The sequence below is a fragment of the Bufo gargarizans genome, chromosome 1 (assembly GCF_014858855.1).
Source record: "Bufo gargarizans isolate SCDJY-AF-19 chromosome 1, ASM1485885v1, whole genome shotgun sequence".
Lineage (NCBI taxonomy): Eukaryota > Metazoa > Chordata > Amphibia > Anura > Bufonidae > Bufo > Bufo gargarizans.
Window position 1 is genome coordinate 603,767,026 of NC_058080.1, and position 18,630 is coordinate 603,785,655.

The 18,630-nt window shown below is 41.8% G+C and overlaps 1 protein-coding gene across 2 annotated transcripts in view; it reads left to right on the top strand.

Moving 5' to 3' along the window:
* CEP120 (centrosomal protein 120) overlaps positions 1–17,564 on the top strand; it is a 92,818-nt gene extending 75,254 nt beyond the window's left edge. The window contains exons 19-20 of one of the 2 annotated variants that reach the window (XM_044275881.1): positions 15,621–15,766; positions 17,058–17,564. In XM_044275881.1, coding sequence (XP_044131816.1) covers positions 15,621–15,766; positions 17,058–17,286 — 375 coding nt within the window. In that variant the 3' untranslated portion in view covers positions 17,287–17,564. The remainder of the gene's footprint in view (positions 1–15,620; positions 15,767–17,057) is intronic. The other variant, XM_044275882.1, reaches the window with a different exon arrangement.
* Positions 17,565–18,630: the final 1,066 nt, after the last annotated feature.

An 18,630-nucleotide genomic window follows, 5' to 3' on the forward strand; every position in this document is an offset into this window, starting at 1 on the left:
AAATTCCCCTAAAGGTGTACATAGCCTTTAAATATTACTTTATTATAAATAAATTCCAAAATACCTTTCATTAGTTATAATGGCTTGTTTTGTCTAGGGAGCAATCATTGGGAGAAATAAAATGGCCACTGTCCTATTGGTGCACACAGAACCTGTCCTAATCACATAGCAGGACAAGTAACTGCACTGAGGTAAAGAGCTGTCTTGTGCTCTTCTCTGATCTGCCTGTCTGCTCTGAATACAGTTTTTAATATGATTTTCTGCAGAATTTCTGTAGGAATGGAGTTCATGGGGAGACTTGAAGTACAGAGAGGAGGGTCGGGTGTGGATAATGAGCAGCAGCATTTGTATGCAGTGTCCATTACCCCGGTCCCACATTACCACAGTGTGTCCTGTCCATCCTCTCTGTACTTCATGTCTCCTCATGAACTCCATTCCTACAGAGATTCAGCTGAAGATCTTATCGGCTGTATTCAGGGTCATAATCCCTGCCAAGTAGGAGAGGAGGATGAGGCAGCTCTTTAGCTCAGTGTTGTGAAGTAACTTGTCCTACTGTGTGATTAGGACAGGTGTTGTGTGTAGTTAATAGGACAGCGGCCATTTTATTTTTCCTGATGATTGCTCCCTTGCCAAACCAAGCCATTATAACTAATGAAAGGAATATTTTGGGAATGTATTTACAGTAAAGTAATATAGAACTATTTTCATTTTCTTAATTCCCGGAGAGCCCCTTTAAAGAGCATCTCAGTCAGCAGAACTTTAACAAACCAGGCATATTTTGTGGTAGGGTTGCTCCTGCTGATTTTAAAATGATATTCTGTATTGTGAAACTCTGTTGTGGTATTCATAACAAAAATAAAAATACATTTACGTATGTAAATTCGGGCTTCTGTGCATTGAGGGGTGGGGCCTAGCCCCTCACCTCTTCTGTTCTGGCCCTGCCTTTCTGTGCATTGACGCCCTAATTTGCGTAAATAATAAAAGTATTTTTTTTTTTTGTCTCAGGAACTTGTCAACCAATTTTCACAAGACAGGTATCATTTTATACAGCAGAATCAACCCTACCAGGGTTTAAAATGTTCGATCCTGCTGAAAAAATAGCTATCTCCGGTGCGCCCATAGAAATGAATGGAGCTGCTGCGCATGTTTCTGGCCACCCTAACGACCATTTCAGGGACTGCTCCACAGGGTACTGGACCCCCATTCTTGTGATTGGTGGGGGTCCCAGCTGTAGAACTCCTACCAATCTGATAGCCCCTATCCACAGGATAGGCGTTAACTATCTTGTTATAACTGGAATACCCCTTTAGCATGCTTCATTTGTTAAAAGCAGTCATGGTAAAACCGCATGCATTTTTATAATATTTATATAGTGACACCATATTCTGCATTGTTTTACAAATTCAGAGGGTTCATGTACAAAACAAAAGACATCACCACGTAACTGGCTAATATACAACTGAAACACTAGGATTGAGGGCACTGCTTGCAATAGCTTACAATCTATAATGAAGTGGGGATGACACAAAGGGTAGTTGGTTGTGATATGTTGTAGTCAAGCCATTATTGTACTGAGAACAGTGGTGTAGGCCAATCTGCCTGGGTTGTGGGACTGTTAGAAGATCGAGTTCAGGTCTGAGGAGTTATAGAGGGGGGGGGGTTACTTGGGGAACAGTAATTTTAAGAAGCTTGTTAAGCCTGCCTGAAAAGATGTATTTTTAAGGCAGGTTTGAAGGTAGGGAAGTTGGGAGTTGACCTGATATTCCGGGGCAGAGCATTCCAGAGACTAGGTGTAGTTTGGAAAAAGTATTTAAGGTATTAGTGAGAGGTACGAATTATGTAGGATTTTTATCTTAGGTCACTAACAGAACGGAGAGCACGAGTAGGGTGGTATACCGAAATTAGGTCTGCTGGGGGCTGTGTAGAGGGGGGAGAGCAGAGGACCTGAGACTGAACTCTGAGGAACTCCAACAGCAAGAGGAAGAGGAGAAGTAGAGCCACTAAAGGAGCGGGCAGAGAGATGGGAAGAGAACCAGGAGCGAGCGGTGCCCTTAAGGCCAATTGAGTGGAGTATGGTGAGGAGAGATCCAGAAGAATCTTTAGAGAATAGTCGCCATTCTTTTTTGTTGTCAGGAGATAGTTAGACACTAGTTTCTGTAGACTGGAGAGGGCGAAAAGCAGATTGTAAGGGGTCAAGAAGAGAGTTTGCAGAGAGATAGCTTGTTGAGCGAGAGTAGATGAGACATTCAAGGAGTTTAGAGATAAAGGGGAGGTTAGAAACAGGTTGGTAGTTAGCAGCACAGGTTGGGTCAAGAGTTTTTTTTTTTTTTTTTTTTTTTTTTTTTAAGTAGCGGGGTTATAACAGAATGTTTGAAAAAGGACAAAGATACCAGAAGAGAGGTCGTGGGTCGAGAAGAAGAGAGAAGCCTGGAGACTTCTTCATCTTTAGAAAGCAGCATGGAAACAACATGTGAACTCACCCTGACAGGATCTCAAAACATATTAGACAATGGGTTAATGAACATGAGGGTATTTGTTCAGACCTCACATACTGGTGCATTGTGCAGTTGTGTAGACAACACTGTTTTTTTTAGGGCAAACGCTGCTTTCAGACTGTAGTGCGGTTTCTTTAGCCAACACTGTATTTTACTGGCCCGTGGCAGTAGATCGGAGGGTGATATTCAGAGGTAGCTGGAATTGTTTGATGATTCTATATCCCTCTTGTTAGAAATTGCAGCACTCTTCCGTCTGGCACATGTGCTTTCACACATCTATTTCTGCCAGTAAGAAAATGCTTTCTTCAAACCGTGTATCCTGCGATTAGTCCTGACCATTCTTGGACCATTGCCGGTGCCAGCCATTTGTTACACCTAAACCCTGTACAAGCCTTTCTTTTATATTAACCACAATGCAAATTAGAGGTTGGAATTTCTATTCTAAAGCCCAACTGGTAAGAGGCTCGGAAGGCTGGCCTGTGCGGGTGCCCACTGCCAGCGAGGAGTGAGTAATGATTTCCATTACTAACTTGTGCCTGTGCTAGGTCCGTTTAGTGAATTATTGTACGACTTAGCCTATAGAGTAAACATTTGGAAAAGCCGCCTTCTTTGTGGTTTGAGAGATCTCTCTCTGCATTTTCTTCATTAAAAAAATAATAAATCTTGACTTATTACCATCACTCCAGCAGGTTTTTTTTCTTCTTAGCTGTAGCCTGTGTTTTGTATGGATTTAATGTTAATCACACCAGAATGTGTCAAAGGTGTTAATGAAACTTGGATTTTTACATCTAAAGTTTTCCAGCATATACAGCTGTGAATATACATTCATATATGTGATCTATGTAACCAAGACATGAGGGGAAAATAGCCAGAACTTACCTCGTCTGCAAAGTCCCCAAGCAAACAGTATTGATCTAGTGTAGAAAGTAGGGGTCTATCTCCTGCTAACCTCCCTAATAATGGGCAAAAGTTACAAGTAGCTTTCCTTCACTGGCTAAGTTGGATGTCTGTTTTGAAAGAAAAAAAAAAATATATATATATATATATATAATTTTTTTTTTTTTTTTTTTTTCTTCTTACCATTTTTATTGCAGAATGGAAAAAACGAGCTACAGCTTTCACCCATCCAAAAAACTAATTCATATATCATGCAGCTTAGTTATGACTGACCAAATGTCAAGAGGCAAACACGGTGAATAAACTTGTCTTAAAAGGGGCTGGCTCACAAACTGTTTTTACCACCTATGCACGGCACGGTATGGTATTATGCACCTAGTATGATTGCATGGGGTCCAACAACTGGAAACCCCATGTAATCAAAAGAGCAGGGTTTTGCGAATCCACTATCTGAATTGTGCAATAATGTGCATGCGTGACCACCACTCATTTCTATGGTACTGCTGAGTACTGCACTCCGCTATTTCTGACGGCCCTGTAGAAGTGAATGAAGCAATGGTCATGCATCGGTGGGGCTCCCAGTGGTTGAAACTGTCCTGTGGTTAGGTGATAAATATTGTTTGTGGGCCAACCCCTTTAAAAATAAAAAATATATATCCTGCTACATACTCTCTGTTGTATTTCATTGCATGATTATGGGGTGGCCATCTTGCCTGAGCTGTGAACAAGATTGCTCTACAGCATGTTCCCAGACATAAAGAAAAATGAGTGAACAGCTTATTGACTTAGGCCTCATGCACACGGCCGTTGTTTTGGTCCGCATCCGAGCCGTCGTTTTGGCAGCTCGGATGCGGACCCATTCACTTCAATGGGGCCACAAAAGATTCGGCCAGCACTCTGTGCTGTCCGCATCCGTTGTTCCGTTCCGTGGCCCCGCTAAAAAAAATATGTGCTTTGCGGACAAGAATAGGCATTTATATTGAAGGCTGTCCGTGCAACGCGCATGGACGCCATCCGTGTTTTGCAGATCCGCGATTTGCGGACCGCAAAACGCACTACAGTCGTGTGCATGAGGCCTTATATGGAGGAGTATCTCGGTAGGCTTGGAGGAGACTTCCATCAGTCCTAAGGTTTATCACTTGGTGTATGCCAAAGATTTACTGTACCTGTTCCCAAATTAACGATGAAAGTAAAAGTACGAAAACCTTTTTCCCAGAGTCTTTGTCAGGTTGTCCTGCATGTCGTGTTCAAATGCAGTCATATTAACGAGCGTGAGCTCATAAAGTTGCTTATAGGATGGGTCCAAGATGAACAAGTGATAAAAGTTTGGTCTGTGCTCCTAGCTCTGTGGAAGAAACGGCCGGGTCGATATATATATATTTTTTTTTTCTCTTGTCTCTTCCTTTCGTCCAGGCCTATGTCATGGAACATATAACGTTTTTTTTATTTTCCTAAACGCTCTTGATGATGTGCAGGACAGAACTGCATGGTTTTGGATGGAGTACAGGGGCACATAAATGTTAATTATCTAAGGCTGTCTGGATGCCGCCTATCTCTCTTCCTTATTTTTCTAAGGGCAAATAAAAGAAGCATGTCCAGGTCATTTGTCCTCTAATCACACAGCAAGCTCTTTTCTGCGTTTGCTCAGCACAAATTTTTCTGTCTGACATCTGGACTTGTCCCTCTCCTGTCCCATGCTTATCCACTCGCCATAATTAATTTGATTCATTATGAAGTCGTTTGGCCAAACATGGGAAGTGAGGGTTTGTTTAAAAAAAATATTAGTCGGGGATCTTGGGTAAGTTGAAAACTGTGTCTTGAAACCATCCAGGTCCTCCTACTGGCTTGTCAGATCTAGGTTATTTTCAGAAAACTTGACTTGAGTTCCTTAGCAGGAGAGGCTTTATTTTCCCACAGACTCACTTGGTATGTATGAGTGGGAGAGTGAGCAGCGGCCACTATTTAGTGATTGTTTAGTCTACTGTATGTGTGTTTACCGCTCTTCTCAGGATTTATAGGCAGCCATAGCAAAATAAAGATTCTGATTGCTTGACTGAGGAGCCACTTGTCCTTTACACTGGCGGGGTTGGCATGTCTCTTGCATATTTGAACCCTCCAGTCCTGGGAGGAGGTTAAAGCTATGCAGAGCGAGCTGTGTGAACGCAGCATTTAAAAGCTAATATAGATTTTTGAAAAAATATTAGACTGCATTTTAGTGTCTGGATTAGCTAAAATATTAACTAGACATATCTGCTTTGTTTCACGTCCATATTCGGCTGTACATTGTGTGCACTGAAAGATTTAGCAGCAGAGCTGTGTGCAATAAAAATATTTGGTGAAGAGGCAGGATCTGAAGCATGCAAGCAGAAAGGGTTTAGAATAACAGAAATAGATCACGATGGTTACGCAATATGAAACTTTTCTCTGATTTTTTTAATTTTTTTATAATAAATTACTGACTCTGATTTTGTCTATGCATCGTTTAGGGTTATGTTCACACAGAGTATTTCCCACAGGAAAAATCTGCCACAGAAATCTGAAGCTGACCGTGTTTTTTGCTGCGGTTTTTCATTTTGAATAGTAGCCCTCTTGCAGATTTAGCTTCATTCAATATGGCTTATCCATGAGCAGATACCCACCAAGGTTTGCATCGGGGTCCGTGCAGAAACAAGCAAAAAAAAAAGACGTGTCCCCTCTTGATTTTGAGCTTGACCTCCCTCCTTTGTCACATATATGTTTTTAATTGTTTTTAACATGGTATAGACGTGTCTTACTAGTGGAAATGCGGGTGTTGTAGGTGTAGGTCTTGATTATCACACCTAGTAAGGATTGTCTATGCTTCTTTTTGTCTGGGTTGTAGGTGTCAACATAGTTTATTGAAGGGCCAACAATATATTTTTTTTTCCATATTTAGAGACCACACCTGCCTGAACATGCTTGCAAATGTATTCTGACTAGACATGAGCAAAGTTTTGAGAAATTTGATTCAGCAACTTCGCCAAAGGTAGCCAAGAAACTTGATTAGGTGAAAATACATTTTCAAGAATCGCTATAAATCGGGTATACCTAGGCCTCTCCGTCTTAGGGTATGGCCACACGGAGCGGCCATGCTACAGGCGGGTTGCAGCCATGCCAATTAGCCCGCAGCTGCCTTTCATTTCATAATGGAGACCGCACTGTATAGTCCTTCATTGTTAAAGGCCTCATGGCACCTTTTAATTATGGGGTTTGGCTACTTAGTTTGGGTCACAATATGCAAATTACCTGGCCCCCTTAAGTGGTGCAGACTGGATAGTATTGGTTGGCACGCTGGCAGTGGAATAATAAAGGCTTCTATCTTATTGGTATTGAATACATATCTTAGTTTATGGCTGATGTAGCAATAAGTTAATGTAGGAATAAAATAAATAAAACTGACTCAGAATAAGTCCTTTTCCACTTTCCCTGCACTCTCCTGATCCAATATTCTTCTGTTAATCATTTTCATCAACACTGTGCATAGCGTAAGAGCACTTGCCACGTCTCTCCCTACGCTCAGTTCACAGGACAATGGCGGAGATTGCGTGGGATGAAGGTTTTATAGGGCTGTGGTATCACAGGGGATGGCTAGCCATGGATTGGCTGGCTGCATAGTATTATGGGTCATCTCTTTTTACTTTGTAACACGTGCAGCCACTATTTTAGGAAAAACTGATTCGTTACTATGAAGCGCATTGAAGTTCAGATTCGTTGCGAATCAAAGTTTTCCTAAACTTTGGAGCGAATTCCACTTTGGAAGCTTCGCTCAGCACTAATTATGCATCAAATACATTTCAGGTGCTGATGCACCCTTCAGGACTTGTGTAAGAGATGTGGCATTAGTGGTGGGAGAAAGCTTAAAGGGCATTTGTCAGCAGATTTGTACCTATGACGCTGGCTGACCTGTTATATGTGCGCTTGGCAGCTGAAGACATCTGTGTTGTTCCTATCTTCATATGTGCCTGCATTGCTGAGAAAAATGATGTTTATTATATGCAAATGAGCCTCTAGGAGCAACCGGGATGTTGCCGTTACACCTAAGAGGATCTGCTCTCTCTGCAACTGACGCGCCCTCTGTACTGAAAGGACCAGGCATAATGATGGTTTCGCGGTCTGGTCCTCTCAAAGTGCAGAGGGAGCAGCAGTTGCAGAGATAGAAGAACTTCTAGGTGTAAAGGCAATGCTCCAATTGCTCCTAGAGGCTAATTTGCATATATTAAAACATCATTTTTCTCAGCAATGCGGGCACGTATGAACATGGGACCAACACAGATGGGTTCAGCTGCCAAGTGCACATTTAACAGGTCAGCCAGTTTCATAGGTACAAATCTTCTGATAGATGCCCTATGTGTTTGTCACCATTATTTATCTTGACGTACTATGGCGGCGGTGAGCAGGGGTAATTACAACTAAGTCATCCCATTCACTTCTATAGGATGGCACTATGCATTCACTGCTCTGAGCAGGTAAACCATGAAGAGAAGGTAGCGCTCACATTAGCGCTGTTTTCTCTTCAAACAGCTGATCGGCGGCCATGTCTGGAGTCAGACCCCCGTCGATCTGATATTGTTGACCTATCCTGAGGATAGATTATCAGTATAAATAAAGTAGATAACCCCTTTAATAATTCCTAATTTGCAAGCATATGTACATGTGTCTGTCTCTGAATTTGGAATTGCTTGGCACAAGACGGAAGGCATAAAGGTCCTTTTGAGACCATTATCCCGATGCTCTACAGTCGTCCAACTCCTTTAGTAACAATAATTTGTCACTGCACAGAGTTAAATGAGCTTTATTCATATAAGACACTACAACTGAGTAGGGGCAGATCTAGCTGATGACCCATGATGTGTTGTTGCCCAACATTAGATTCAATCATAGCCAAAACCTTGCATTCTATCCATCGGTTAAGGGAGAGAGCACCTTAATCAGTGTGAGAAGACTTATAGGCTATACATGCTCCTCTGGAATTCTGGGAGGGAAGGGATGCAATGAGCTCTTAACAAGCTGTGCCTCTAATGCCACCAGATATAAGGCAGCTATCCTATAAGTCAATATTCAGCTCTTAAAATAAGCCTTGAGACATGACTTGGATATTAAATAAGCCAGCACCTCATCTGCAGACAGCTGTTTCGGAGTGATTGCCCCTCATCAGTGCAGGGCAGAGAGTACTGGCTTAACTGGGTAGGAGGCCTGTGTCCCGGCAAGGGGGGGAACTAACTCTCCTTAGGGAGAGAGCACCTTAATCAGTGTGATGAGACTTATGCTCCTCTGGAATTCTGGGAGGGAAGAAATGCAAATGAGCTCTTAACAAGCTTTGCCTCCAATGCCACCAGATGTAAGGCAGCTATCCTAAAAGTCAAGTTAAGAGCTCATAAGTTAAGCTATAAGTTAAGAGCTCATTGCATCCCTTCCCTCCCAGAATTACAGAGGAGCATGTATGACCTATAAGTCTCCTCACACTGATTAAGGTGCTCTCTCCCTAAAGAGTTAGTTCCCCCCCCCCCCCCCCCCTTGCTCGCACACAGGCTTCCTACCCAGTTAAGCCAGTACTCTCTGCTCTGCACTGATGAGGGGCAATCACCCCGAAACAGCTGTCTGCAGGTGAGGTGCTGGCTTATTATCCAAGTCATGTCTCAAGGCTTATTTTAGAGCTGAATATTGACTTATAGGATATCTGCCTTACATCTGGTGGCATTAGAGGCAAAGCTTGTTAAGAGCTCATTTGCATTTCATCCATCTGTTAAGAAATGTAATGTGGCTGCAGTATGATGGGACATTAGACCAGTTTCAGTGGCAGATGGCATCAATGATCGCACAAGCAAAAAATTTAAAACCAGACTAAGGTATATAGCAGGGGTCAGCAACCTTCAGCACTCCAGCTGTTGTGAAACTACAATTCCCAGCATGCTTTATTCATTTCTATGAGAGTTCTTAGAGGAGCAAGCATGCATCCTTGAAGTTGTAATTTCACCACGGCTGGAATGCCGGAGAAAACCTATCCCTAGTATACCGTAAAGCTGCTAAAAAGAGCTAAAGGTGTGTCGCATCAAATTTACCTTTTTGAAGTAGCCACCAAAAACCATTTAGGATAGTGTCTGATCAGTGGTGACCCCACCATTCACTAGAACAGGGTTTGCTGGCAGCTCACTACACTGCCACAGTGAGGGGGAGTGTGAATCAAGTGATGATCATACATGCGCTCTTCTACTCCTTATCAATATCTATGGGGCAGACCAAAACCAGATGAACAAAAACGCCCAGCTGTTTCAGCCCCAAAGATATGGTAGTTTTACTAATACTAATGATAGTAAGTTATAGAAATCTGCAAGGGTGTGAGCGATCAAACAATTTATCATCTATCCTGTGTTTTTCGTTTGATAACCCCTTTAATAATCCCTGTGTAAAAGCCTTTTCCAGGGCCCTCTTCCTAGTCCATGTAGGTATCAAAGAGCAAATGTCTCTCCGATGCAGGAAAAGCGGTCAGAGAGTGGGAGAAACTGGACCAAAATCTAGACAAACTTTTGTACTTTTAATCAGTTGTTTTTTGGATATTCTTTTTTTTTTCACTAATGTTCTCTTTATCGCTTTTAAAGTAACATCATATATGCACGTATACAGTTTTTTTTCTAAAGAACAGTGGTAAAAACATAAGACGCACAATTAAATAAAACTAATTCATATAAAACTGGAATAAGATACAGTAGAAGAAAGAACCCTGTCCTTTTGGCTCAGAGTGTAACAGGATTGGAGATGGACACAAGCAAGCCGCATTCAGAAGTGACCTCACTTTCTGGGGTTTTAGTTTCTGCTTCAAGGATTTGTTAAGGGTGGTGTTGTCCCATGTTCACAGGAAATGTCCTGTAGGTGCAAGTCCCAACTGTGGACCCATTTCTAGCTCAAGTGTGGGTCTTGTCACACAACTCCTGAAAAGGAGAGAAGCCCTGCATACTTGGCTTTCTCCATTCATGGTTATAGGTCTTCCAAAAATAGCCAAGTAGGCACATTTGGCTATTTCAGAAATCCCGTATCGGTAAATAGAGAGATGCACAGGTGTGGTGTGCGATGGGGCCTGGTTATGGAAATAGGAGGGGTTCCCAGAGGGAAGTATGCCATAAATGTCCAGATGGGACAACCCATTTAAATATTTTCAGAATAATGGTAAATGCACATGACATTTTTAGATGTCAAGCTGACCACTATTTCTTACCATTCTGGATTATTTTCTAAATCCTGTTCAAGTATGGCACTAGTTTTTCTTGCCAGTTGTTTTTTCTCCGGGTTTGGAAGATGTGTCCATAAGGCTCTTCAACGTATTTATGGCTGGATTTCTGGACTTTCATCACTAGTGTGGAAGGAAATCTAGCACCCAGCAAGTGTTGAAAATGTGATGGAAACAGAGAGTACTTGGCATCCTACTGTAAGAGAGCTGCTGATAAACTAGTAATAGCTGCTTCTTCCTGAAGTGTAGATAACTCGTTTTATCTTCTTTCTATTCCACATAGCTTGTATTTTTATATTCCTTTTTAGTCACACTACATGAAGGGGAAGTGTTAAAAACATTAAGGACTGTGATAACAGAACGGACACTAGAATTTATTTGGAGAGTCCTCTCAGCAATTTGTATCAGTTTGGCCTTTGACAATACTGCGATACCTATGTGTTACATGGGAATGCTGAATCCATAAACCTGACTGTCAAATGACTGCAGGACCTGACGTCACCGTGGACAGAAAGTAATTTCAACTATTGATTATAGAGGAGGACAGAGATGATTTCTTTTTCAATACTGCATCAGTTCAGTTTCCATTCATTATTTTGGTATTTTGTTTCACCTTCAAATGCATCAAAAGTACAGAAGCAGCAAGACTTAGGGTCACCAGCACACGATGTCGCCGAGCAAGCCTCAATGGGATTATATTAACTGATAGTTTATTTTTGGAGTTTGTTAATGGCCATATGGTAATCATTAATAATAAACACCAAATAAACAATTTGGTTCTGATCAATCTGTATGATAGCCATGTGACTTGCATGACTATGTGATAATCTGCCACACTATATGGCTTTACCACAGGGAGCTCTGGAGAGGGACGGAGTGGTAAATGGGTAACTTCTAGGGATGAGCGAATCGACTTTGGATAAAACATCCAAAGTCTATTCTCATAAAACTTTTTTCTAATCTCATAGGGGAGAATTTATCCCTGTAGGTGTATATGAGATTGGCTTTTAGATTAGAGTTGCTATGTGCACCTGTGAAAAATTTATGAAAATGACATACAGTAATAATACATTTTGACGCAAGGGCAATGTGTTGCACCTATTTCAGTGTGAGTACGCCTGGGGGTGCCTGTCATGGACTTGTGACTTTTATGCGACAATTTAGCAACTCCAAACTGTAGGTGGCGCTGGAAGGTGCAGTACTCGGTCACAAAGTTTTGACTTTCTGAAGCCAGAATTCTGTCATGCAGGTCTTGATAAATTCACCCCATATTTTTTTAGTATATTTTGAACCAACGTGCTTTTTTATTGAAAATAAACCTTTTTTTTTATACTTTGTTGTTTCCACAGCGTACTTTTTATTACTCTGTTACAAAAATGCTCCAGTTGTGAGACATTCTCTTTAAGTTATTGTAATGGCATCCCCTGGTGATTAGTCTGCATTGTAATGTATATGTCCACCTAATGAGGTGATCACACTTGCTCAGTTCCATCCTTAAATTGCCACTAGTCATATATACTGTTTTGGCGGATTTACACTGCACATTGTTGGGCAGATTATCAGGAACAATCGGTCTGGTAATATGATTTTGTAAATGTGCCGCCGATCACCCAATGATCTGCTGCCCAGAAACAGTCGATGTATATGAGGATGAGTGATGGCATTAGTCATTATTTGTCCCCATACAGTGGAGGTGATCATTACATGTAAATGCAGCTCTTCACTGTCATTGACGAGCAGGCAGTTGTCAGAAAGGAACGGTCTTTTCCCGACAGGGGCGGACTGGGAGCCTAAAGTGGCCCTGGAAATAAAAAAAACGAAAAGTGGCCTCATGTTGTTGGCGGGTCCAAATTTATGGAAGGTGGGGTAACACAAGTAGACAGGGTCAGCAGTACCAAAGCACAAAATACCATCCCATCAGAACCATATACCACTGTGCAGCACTATATATTGCACCAAAAGCTGTCCCTCTGTGGTGGTCATCAATAGATGTCATTTTCTGTCCTCTTCCTCTAGTTGCCTCTGATTAAAATATGGAGCAGTGGGCTTAGAAGGGGAGATGTGGGGCACAGAAGTTGAATGCCAGAGGGCATGTACGGTTGCTGGCCAGATAAATGAATAGGTGATTCTCACAGCTTTAATTACCGCTGAGAGCTCATTATGTACCCAGAGATAAGGGCTTGGGCGGCCCCCTGGGAATTCTCCTTGTAAGGTCTATGGCCAATCCGCCCCTGCTTCCCGCTAATTGCCTGCTCACTCGGCAGGTCTAAATGCACCTTTAGAAGCTGTAACAGTTACAGTGAGAGAGCTCTAGCAGAAAAGGCACCCTCCAATGCTGCTAACTTGAAATAAATCTATAATTGGAGCAATTAATGGGGGAGAGCTTTGTATCTATAAGAGGTACGGAGCCGCTTCTAAGGGCTTGTTTACTCCTGCACTTGAGGCTCCATTGAGGGCTTCTGTCACAGATTCCATCAAAAGGACCAGACAAAAAGTACTTTGTGTAATACTTTTTTTTGTCCCGTAAAAAAAAAAAACATAGCAACACAAACGGACCCTGTTGTAGTCAATGGAGTCTGCTCAGCCTCGCTCTTTTCAGTTATGCGCTGAATCTGGCACTTCCGATATTTTTATTGTTCTGCTCCTCTAATGGAGCAGTGTCTGATTTTATATTTTTTGCATCAATCATGGCATAACCCTTTTAAAAGGGGTTGTGCAATTTTCAAGATAGGTCCTTGATAGCAGATAGGTCGGGGGTCTGACTCTTGGCACCCCTGACGATCAGCTGTTTGAAGAGACTGTGACGCTTTACATGCTCTTCATTGACATTGCAGCCGCTGAGCAGTGTAATTACAGCTGCTCCATTCCAGTGTCAGGAGTCAGACCCCCGGGTCTGATATAGAGAACCTATCCTGAGTATAGGTCATCAGTGTGGGAAAACTAGACAAACCCCTTTAGATCTCTGGTGGGGTCCCATACCCTACTACTTTTTGTAGTGTATTCAATGTAATGGTCTTTATACCATTCATTATTGACTTGCTTTACCATTGCTATACGGTTATACCATTGATTATTCGCTTGTTTCTGTGACTACTGGCTGGTCCTTTTTGATTTGTAACAGAAAATACCATTACAAACAATCAGACATTACATGTATAACCAGCGAGTTCATGTATTAATGGCTTGGTCAGGTTGCCAAAACATTGAGAATATTTAAAACGATAATTAATTTTCACATGGAGCAAGTTAAAACACTGCCTATATATGAGTGAAAGATTGATGATATAAAGTGGAGCCAGACATAGTTCAGGGAGTTTCTAGGCAGGATCCCATAACACAGGCAAATGCAAACTATCACAGCACCCCTGCTACGTTCCATAATGTCTTCAGTGTTAATACCGAACTTCTGGGGCATTTGAGATCTGGCTGGTTTGTGGAATTTAACTGTGTACTGTAAATTATACATTCCCTAACTACCAGTTATCTGTGTACCAATTTACCAGTTTTATGTTGCTTACGTAGGAATGCTCCTAGGGCATGAAATATTATACAAGTTAAATACATGGTCAATGGCATTTAAAAAAAAAAAAAAATTTTGTTATTGCTTTTACACTTGCGATGTGATATTATATATACACAGTTTTTTGCTCTACCAGACGCACCTAGGAGGACAATAATAAAAAAATTTAGACCTCAGATCAGACCACCAATCGGACCTCAGATAAGACCCTCTATTCAGACCTCAGATAAGACCCCCTATTCAGACCTCAGAGCAAATAAAAAAAAAAATAAAAAATCAACTTACCTCTCCTGCTCCAGACACCCCCCACTCCTAGGATCCAGCTCTCTTCTTCCTGCCGCGCACAGCGTTAGGTCACAGAACATCCTCTCACTATGTGCAGTCACAGCACAGCCGACGGCAGAGAACCAGAGAACCAGTACAGAGCCCGAGGAGCGCTGCATTCACTGCTTCCTGATCCTCCGGTACGAATGAGTTTAGTATTTGCCCCATCAGACTACTTGGGGGGGGGGGGGGGGGGGGGGTAGTGTAGTGTGTGTGTGTTATGAGGCGAAAAATACGGTGTATATACAGATATAATTTTTCGGTGACCCTTAAAACGAATTTCACATGAGTGTCTTTGGTCTGAGAAACATGCTCCGCGTGATGGGCACATTCCCCGGACCGAAGAGGTTTTTTCCTCTGACTTGAACTCACAGCATCATAATGACTTATGATGCTGTCAGTTCCTGACTGTGGGTCTGCAGTACTGTACAGCATTATGTGAATACAGTACAGTAGATCCTTAGGCAGGAGCTGACAGCATTATAAATCTTTATGGTGCCGAGTTCAGGTCAGATGAAACAAGGCCAACACAGGGAGTGTTTTCAGTACTCGCCTAAGTCTGTGGGGTACCATTGATCCCGCACACTGTTGTGGGTTCCGTAATATGCTGTCTTCTAGGTCAGATTACATTGACAAAGAACATAAGAAACAAAACTGTCTTTATGAAAAGATTATGGCATATAAGGATCATAGGCCTCACAAATTTCTCCATCATCTGGCTGGCCTGGCTAGCTTTTCTGCCCATAGTACCAGGAACATCTACCATATGACCATAAAGCCCTCTGAGACTTCTTTTGTTTTGTTATGTTTTTATTTTGCTACTGCTAGTAACTCCTCCTGAAACATTGGATATTCTCCATAGACACAGTCATGTCTTGATACTTTATCAACAAGTTCAATAACTACAAACTGTATAGAAAGCATGTTACTATTGGAATGCATTGTCATTTTTCTTGTTCTCCTTTTATTGTGATAATAAATTAATAAATTATTGAAACAAAAAAAAACCTGAAGAAAATTCCCATAGAATTCCCATTCCCAGAGATATGCCATTAAACGGCACGTTAAGTGATTTAATAAAACTTCACATTTAAAAATTAACAGAAAGAAACCTGTAATGTACATTATTATTTGTTTTATAAAGCGTGAACAAGAGAATGCTATGGCAAGACTTAAAAAGCAACAAGAAGAACTTGAACAGATGAGACTGCGCTACTTGGCAGCAGAAGAAAAAGATATGGTGAAGAATGAACGTCTAGAGCTGGAGGAAATCAGGAATGAACTGAATAGGTACCAAAAATTAAGTAGTATTAGTATTGTGTGGGTGTGATGCTTTTCAGCATGTCTGCAAAAAAAGGGGGTCAGTCAGTACATCCCTCTGTGCAGGTGCACGCTGCCATGGCTAGAAATGCAAAGAAAACAGACAATGCAACAGCACTCTGCAAACACAAAGTACAATCATGCCATAGTAATAGAAAGCATTCTGGTGCTAATGCTACGCTTATTGTGCAAATTTGAGATTCTTGGCAAATACATTTTGTACAAAATGATTTGGGCCCGTCTGCCAAACGTCAAGGCGATCTCTACAAGACGGGAACCTAACACTAAATACTACCTGTTATGTGCCTTAACGGCCACCATAAAATTCAGGGAGTGCAGGTTCCACATGCATGCTGGGTCCACTCTACTTTTTACCATTTCTGGTGCCATAACAGCCTCCATTAAATCCAGGGATGCAGGTACCAACATGCATGCTGAGCCCATTCTATACTTCTGGTGCCAAATGGCTGCAGGAGAAGCAATGAGAGCACGCTACAGCTTTATACTTACTCTAATGAAAATCATCCTATGGGGCAGACAGGCTAGTCAGAGGTGCAAGACCAACTGGAGTCAGCCACAGCTCCAGCTCCAGTACAACTGACGGGAACAGAACAAGGGTAGGCCACTTATGTGAGTTGTACAGGTTTTGAGGAACATGGCTGCTCACAGAACAGTGCCACACCTTTCATTCCAGTTTAAGTATTCGACCATGATTTGCAAATCCTTACACAACCAGATGGTTGTGGCACTGTTTTTGGAAGAAAGCGGCCATGTTTTTCTAATCTTATTTTTTTTGTTTGTCAATCTAGTTTTAACAACCATTAGTACATGGTGAAAAAAATAATTTGTAACACATTGCAGTCTGCCAGCCAGAAGTTGCAATGCAAATTGACTGGAAACATGTTTCAACATTTTTTATAAAGTGTAATAAAAGCAGAAAATAAGTGAAGAATACCGTTCTGAAGTTCTCTGCACACCAGTGTCAGGATTGTCATGTTGAATCCGGACTTTGAGTTAGTACATTTCTACAATACCTTTCTCCACCTAGAACTGGCTCTGACTACAACTCAGCCTCCAGTGGTAGGTAGAGGTAGACCATGAGAACCAGGTCTGATGAGACCACATTCTATGCACAGGGCTATGCATTGATTTGCTTACAGTTTTCCAAAATAAATGCTGAGCTACAGTATTGGAAAGGTCATGTTTTTATTGTCTTCTCCTGTCTGCTGCTAAAATAGTAACTTTTTTTTGTTTCCATGAGACTCAGGCTGCAAGAAGATCGAAAACAGCCTGATGCTTCAAAAAGCCAGGAACGAAGAATGACAACCTCAGGGTCCAAGCAAGATGAAGGTTTGGATGACTTCCTGTCCCGCCTAATTGAAGAGAGGGACACTTTGTTAAGGACAGGCGTCTATACTCACGAAGATCGGATCATTAGTGAGCTAGATCGTCAAATTAGAGAGGCTATGGCAAAAAGGAGTGTAAGATGAGTGGTTTATGGTATATGACCCACATCTACAGAATGATAATTACTAGTCATACTTCAAAGAGCTAGTGCTGTATATTGTTTTTATACATAATTGTTTTACATTTTCTGGACAGATTAATATTTTTCTAATATTTTTATTAGAGTTTACTGGTTATTTATGGCTTTTAATGTGCATTGCTGTTTGTTCTTCCTTCTGAATGTGTTTCTACTATGAATGTACAGTGTAATTTCTGCCTGGTTGGGATGTTTTGTAAAAATGTTTAAATGTATCCAGATTTTTCTAATAAATTTTACTGTACTTTACCATGGTATGATGTCTTTTATGTCTTGAGGGAGTTAATACAAAAGGGTAACATGTTTTGGTAACAGACATTGTATCTAGATATTTTTTACCAAATTATACTGTGCATTTAAAGGGTTGTCTGGCCTAGGACTTAACCGCTTTCAGTAACATGTGCCCAAATATAGTGACCTACTGTTCATGCACATCTGATCATTGAGGCCAGTGACTGACTGCAGCGGCCATGGGACCAAGACTTTTATAGTCTGGCGAGAACACAAAGCAGCCACAGCATCTTGACAGAGGCACTGTGGACATTTGTTTTCCACAGGATAGGAGAGAAGTGTATGATTGCCTGGGATCCGACCGCCGAGACACCTGCCAATCACTAGATAGAAGCCTGTTTCCCCCATTTTAACAATGTGGCACACACACACGCGCACACACACACACATGCATGTCCTCTGCTCCATTAAGGTCTATAAGACTTATGAATGCAGAAGCAGCATGCATTTATGTCCACTGCTCCATTCAATTGGGGGAACACAGGCCCCATTCTTGTAATCGGCAGAGTTTCCAGTGGTTGGACCTCCACCGATCAGATACACCATATTCTGTGGTAACATGCTCATACAAGAACGTTAGTCACTGTAAAGAACCACCTGTGAAAAATACCGTACCCCGACTGACGTTGGACGTCAAATACGTAGAGCCAGCGAGATACAGTATAGTCACTGGTTACCAAGGCGTGAAATTACGCCGTGCCGGAGGAGCAGGGTAAAGTCAGCTTGGTACAGTGTTCAGACTCCTCCTGTCCACACGGGCACAGAGAGGCAACAAGCTGAGGAAGCCTTTTCACTGCCCCAGTGAACCAGCGCTTCCTCAGCCTGGGAAACTGCCACCAGCTTCTCATTTTATATAAACCCGGTCCGCTAACTGGATTATATAGGGTGAGAAACCAACCCGCAGTAGCGTATAATTAGGCCGAAACACGGACGTGGGGATTTGTGATAGAGATACCAGACAGCACAAGATTAAATTATATATTTCATTGCCTTAAGGGCT